General features: G+C 37.0%; 1 protein-coding gene across 1 annotated transcript; it reads right to left on the minus strand.

Moving 5' to 3' along the window:
* Positions 1-4722: 4722 nt before the first annotated feature.
* LOC123849861 (olfactory receptor 13C2-like) lies at positions 4723-5903 on the minus strand. Its single transcript, XM_045882814.2, is given in 4 exon segments — positions 4723-4758; positions 4760-5382; positions 5385-5569; positions 5779-5903. Coding segments are annotated over 4 exon segments (969 nt in total).
* Positions 5904-6367: the final 464 nt, after the last annotated feature.

Below are 6367 nucleotides of genomic sequence, written 5' to 3' on the forward strand. Positions count from 1 at the left end.
TAGCCCATTTATAGACACTTGAGAAACTTCTTACCCTTCTGAAGTCAAGATAGTTCATGGATGTGATAACTCAAGATTATATTAAATAAGTACATTTTCCCTGGCTTATAAAAATCCCAGAAATTCATTTTCCCCAATCTAGTGGAGAGTAGAAAGTATGGCTTTTAATGTCAATCTTTTCAGGGTCATGGCAAACATACCTTCACATTTTCAAGCTACCTCAGAATTTATGGAATCACAAATTACATCTCATTTTTGGAGATTCCAAATTATTTATCCTTTAAAATAATAGGAAAACCTCTAATGGACTTAAAGACCATTAGCAAGAAGAATATCAAGGATGTCTTATTAAAAAATGTCTGTAGGGGTTCCTGGGTGGCTCAGTAGGTTAAGCATCTGCCTTTGGCTTGGGTCATGATCTGGGACCCTGGGGTTGAGCAGGGCTCCTCGCTCAGCAGGGAGACTACTTCTTCCTCTCCCTCTCCCTCGACTGCCACTCCCCCTGCTTGTGCTCTTTCTCTCTCTCTCTGTCAAATAAATAAAGTCTTAAAAAAGAAATGTCTCTAAGCAATGAGAGGTACAAATAGATATAACAAATGAATATCCACGTGTAAATGTATGACCATCAGGCAACTTTATCTTAAGAGAACTGTTGAATCTTTAGCAATGTGGTGAATAGGTAAGTATTTGAAATTTTTCCTATTTTCCTGTAGGTATTACTCCATTATATATATATTTTAATTTTTATTTATTTTTTGACAGAGAGCAAGACAGCGAGAGAGGGAACACAAGCAGGGGGAGCGGAAGAGGGAGAAGCACGCTTCCTGCCGAGCAGGGAGCCGGATGTGGGGCTCGATCCCAGGACCCTGGGATCATGACCTGAGCCGAAGGCAGATGCTTAATGACTGAGCCACCCAGGCACCCCACTCCATTATATTTTAATATTTAATGATGAGTAACAGGCCAAAGTTTACAAGGTTTAGATTTCCCACACATTCCTCACCTCATAAGAGGCAAAGCCAGTAAGAATGATCTTCTGATGAAAAAGCTAACGTTCCAGTGGGAAAACAGAGTTGCTTTGTTTTGGACCCTCATTCTTTTGTTATACAATGATCACATATCATCTTAGATGAATTGGTTGCCAGTCCCTTCATAATAAAATGAAAAGGAAAAACATTTTTTATAAACACACAATACAATTTTATTATCCTAACAAGGAGCTACCAGAAATAACAATCTTTCTAGTGAATTATTATCTGAAAGGAAGTCCACAGATCCAAATAAAGTTATTATTATGGGTGGATATTAAGCAATTTTTCAGTGACAACTGAAATCTAATGGAGTATCTCCAAATTTGATGAAAGAACCACCCGTTTAATTTGAAGAGTCCTTGGGAGTATCTCCCATGTCCTCGTATGTGTTCACTCTGTCTACCTCAGGACACAGCCATTACAATGTTATGATCTGCTATTCCTATCACTTCCCTGGAATCTGATGCTCCTGCTGCTTCTAATAGGCCCTACTTTTAGGGTGTTCATATATCAGGTCATCCAAGCTAGGCCATTTGACAATGAAAGGAGAACTATTACTAATTACACCAGGGAAACTGGTGTTAACTAGACTAGTTCTGAGCAAATAGAGATATCTGGTCATCATTCCAAGATTGGTTCTGTTAGGGCCATTATGTTACAAAGACACAAGATGTTTCACAAAAAAAAGGGGGGGGGCATTAGGCTCTGTTTGTGCCCTGGCTGACAGCAACTACTTAAGTTTTGGTCCAAATTTAATGTCTTTCAATGCCCAGATCTAAATTCATGGAGTCAGGCTGCAGAAACAATCTCTGGCCAGATATCATGCTTCTCTGGGACTCAGAGTGATGATAAATTTAAGATATAATTCTAATCTGAGACACAGTGAATCCTATTAATATAACAGGAAACTAGGGACTAAGGAAGGAGTTGGATGATAGGAATCTTTATGAAAGCTCATGGTGGAGATTAGGAACAGTGAGATCTGAAGTCTAATTAAGGTTTTTCTTTCTTCCTTTTCTACATTGTCATTCCCTTATATCTTCCTCAAACTTTCAGATAGTAAATAGAAGCCCAGAACTAGCTACAGTTCGGGGAATGAAGGGAATGTATATCCATGTGTGGGATAAAACAAACTGGGCCAAGAACTGCATCAACATTGATGGCAGCAAAGAATAGGCAGAAATAACTGGCCCTGAAGCCAAAATAGTGGTGTGGAACAAGAGATCAGCCACAACCAGTAGTCTCTAAAAACTCTCATTCAGTCACCTTTCAGCTATTCTATCTCCCTCTGAATGGCACATTATTCTCTCCTAAGAAAGTCAACTAAAGTTCAAAAATTGCTAGTCTCTCTTTTCCCTAAATATTTTTCAAAGAGCCAATCTGCAGTATGGTGGTTCCACTTTCTGGGCAGCTACAGAATGACCAGCTCTAAAACCAACAATCCAACCATGAATCAGTGAAACAACTCTGACCCCATTTTTAAAAATCTCTTATTCCATTTTTTAAAGTCTTATTTGGATAAACCGGGTTCTAGCCAGCTTCTCATTGACCATCATGATGAAAGAAAGTAATGCAAAGGAGTGACACAAAAAGTAATATATATGACCTTTCTGGAAAGAAATTCCAAAGAACTCCACCTTGGGAATAAATATATTTGAAGTGTATCAGGCTGTGAACCTGTTATATAAAACTCTACTGTAGTTTGTCAATCAAATCTTTCATGACCTCCTCGGGAATGCTGACAGCTTCTGGTTTGAGACAAATGTTGTTGGCTCTATGTACTGGAGAAATTGAAAACATTTTATCCCCCATATAGTTTCAGGAAATACACCATTCCAAGAAGTCACTTAAGTCTTAGGTCTTTTTGTTATTTTTAGTTAGTCAGATATAGGGTGTAGGAAGGATCTAGAACTTGCAGTTCTCTCAAATTTCCTGAGAAATATTCTCAGAAAATAATTAGGAAGAGAAATAAAAGATTCAAGGAGAGGGACGCCTGGGTGGCTCAGTTGGTTAAGCATCTGCCTTCAGCTCAGGTTGTGATCCCAGGGTCCTGGGATTGAGTCCTGCATCAGGCTCCTTGCTTAGTGGGGAACCTGCTTCTCCCTCTGCCTGCTGTTCCCCTGCTTGTGCTCTCTGTCTCTGTCTCTTTCTTTCTGACAAATAAATTAATAAAATCTTAAAAAAAAAAGATTCAAGGAGACAGAGATAGAAGTAGCGTGACAATGAAATAAAGGAGTGATTTCTCTTTTATTGCTGCCTCTTTCCAAACTATAGGGGGAAAATAAATCTCTACCTTATAATTAAAAGTAAACACAAAATTTTAAAAAAATTTAAAGGATAGAATAGAAAACCAAGAATATTTTAAATAAAATTTTTAAATAAAAATTTATTAAATAATGTGGGGTTTTAACCAGCATTTAAAAACTAAAGCAATTAAACAAATGAATAAAACCAAGTAACTTAAAATCTTAAAGTGTTCTGAAATTGTAAAAGAAACATAAGCTAAATTACTTAAATTTTTAAATAAAAAAATTCTGAGGATAATACAATAGCAGGAAAGAAAAAAAAGATGTAATACCCAACATTAAAATCTAACATGAATATTTAAAGTGTGCAATTCAAATCAGGAAAAAACAAAATGATAAAAAGTAAATATTTTTTAAAGCTGAAGGTTACCATAACAGAATAAAGAAATATAAATCCCAGATAAAAATCAAACATAAAAACCATCTAAAGGTAGACCCACCATTCCCTAATAACAGAATTCCTTTTGGATCAGCAACATACTTCATGGTTAGAGAGCCAATGGGACAAAGGAAAAGATATAGCTCTACTTTAATCCATGGATAGTTCACTCAGAAGTTATTTGCCTTTTTTTTTTTTTTTGCTTTTAATTTTCAAATGGCTTTAAAAATCAGGTATTAGATTCCAAGTCCAAAGCAGTTAGATTCCCATGTATCAGAAGATCTTTGGGAAAAAAAGCTGTCAAAGGAGATATGTTGAAAGTAATAAAGAATGATAATTTAATGCCTCATAGGTGGAGGTGAACAAAAAGTTATAAAAAAATAATACTATTCTAGAACCAAAAAGTTTAATATTATACAGCTTCATAGACAGAGGAGAAACAGCATTACCTATTTGAATAGACTCCAAGTAAATCAGACTCTTCTAGTAATTACAGTACTGTAAATTCATAATTTTAACTGAGTTTTAAAAATCTGTAACCAGTTTTCATTTTGTCTTATAAAGAAAGTATGAAATTGGTTTTGGAAATAATCTTATAAAAAAAAACATGTTACATGCAAACAATGAATCATGGAACACTACATCAAAAACTAATGATGTAATGTATGGTGATTAACATAACACAATAAAAAACAACAACAACAACAACAAAAACACATTTTAAAGGTTTTAATACAAGCGTTAACTTTTTCCTGTCTGGAAATCTCTCTCATTATTATACAACCCCTCTACTTGCCCTCACAATCAAGCTCTTCAACAACAAGAACAAGAACAAACTACAATCATTGACTCCTAAAACATACACATTTATTTACTTATTTTCATTATGACTGCACCCAAAAAATTTTAGAGCTTGAGAGCTTTGAGAGATGAATTTGACACAGTAGCAAGAACCTATTTGGCTCTTTGGTTTCTCTAATTGATTTCCACATTGTGATTATAAAAATTACCTGTCCCTTTCCCATTTACTTTTTAAACACATTTCTTCTCAGTAGGTGTTTAACTGCCTCCTTCACATCCTTGTTCCTAAGACTGTAGATTAAAGGATTCATCATAGGAGTAATAACCCCACAGAACATAGATATAAGTTTGTCAGTAGCATCCAAGTCATCTGAATTAAGTGTCTCTTTAGACTTGGGCTTCATGTACTTGAAGAGAATGATTCCATAGAATATTATCACCATAGTCAGGTGGGCTGAGCAGGTGGAGACTTTGCTTCTCCCCTCAGAAGAGCGAATTTTGAGGATGCTGACAATGATTAATATATAAGAGATAATGATTAATAACAGTGGTGTCAATACAAACAATGTTGTGGCCACAAGCATGATAAACTCATTGCCTGAGATGTCAGCACAGGCCAGTTTCATGACAGCCAGAATTTCACAGGAGAAATGATTGATGACGTTATTCCTACAGAAAGGCAATTGTACCACAAATACAGTTTGTACTGCAGAGTTGATGACTCCTATGATCCAGGACCCAGCTGCCATGGGCACAAAGGAATCCTTGCTCATGATGACAGGATATCTTAGGGGGTTGCAGATGGCCACGTATCGGTCAAAGGCCATCATGCCCAAGAGCACACACTCTGTTGTCCCCACGGCCAACCAAGGAACATCCGCACTGCACAGCTAGAGAAGGAGATGGTCTTTCTTTCTGAGAGGAAGCTCACCAGTGTGGAGGGAATGGAGGTGGTAGTGTAGCAGATGTCCAAGAAGGAGAAGTTCCCCATGAAGAAATACATAGGGGTGTGAAGGTGGGAGTCCAAGATGCTGATTAAAATAAGGGTGCCAGGCGCCTGGGTGGCTCAGTCGTTAAGCGTCTGCCTTCGGCTCAGATCATGGTCCCAGGGTCCTGGGATCAAGTCCCACATCGGGCTCCCTGCTCCACGGGAAGCCTGCTTCTCCCTCTCCCACTCCCCCTGCTTGTGTTCCCTCTCTCGCTGTGTCTCTCTCTGTCAAATAAATAAATAAAATCTTAAAAAAAAAAAATAAGGGTGCCATTGCCCAGAAGGATGACAACATACATTATTAAGATTAGCACAAAAAAGAGTAGCTCAAGCCTTGGGTAACCAGAAAGCCCCTTTAAAAAGAATTCCACCAGAATGGTTTGATTTTCCCATTCCATTTCACTTTCTCTTACCTGTAAGAATTCAAAAAATTTTTTAAGCATAATAATTTATTTATTCTGGAAAATCCAAGTTCACCAATGCACATATATAAAAATTTGCCATGGACCCAATGAGAAGGAAGAAAGAAAATAAAGAAGGGGAAGAAGAGAGAAAAGGTAAAGAAGTGAAATAATCAACAAGGGAAGTATGAAGAATCTACTGTATCCACCATTCTGGGCCAGCAATTTTTGAGGCTGATTTCACACATCACCTCACTTAAACCCCACACTTATGATCATTTCAAAAATAAGAAATTTATCTAAGTTAACCAAAGAGAGTTTAAGCCTAAAGTCATATAATTAATATGTCGCAAAGCCTCGGCCCAAACTCAAGCTTGCTTGTGGTCCCTAATTATCTGAAATGTCTTATGAACTATAAAAGCAATAAGGAATGCATTATATCAGAGATTTGATTAGCTAAC

This window comes from Mirounga angustirostris, unplaced genomic scaffold (assembly GCF_029215605.1).
Source record: "Mirounga angustirostris isolate CCGP_5_RB_7025 unplaced genomic scaffold, mMirAng1.0.hap1 SCAF_15, whole genome shotgun sequence".
NCBI lineage: Eukaryota > Metazoa > Chordata > Mammalia > Carnivora > Phocidae > Mirounga > Mirounga angustirostris.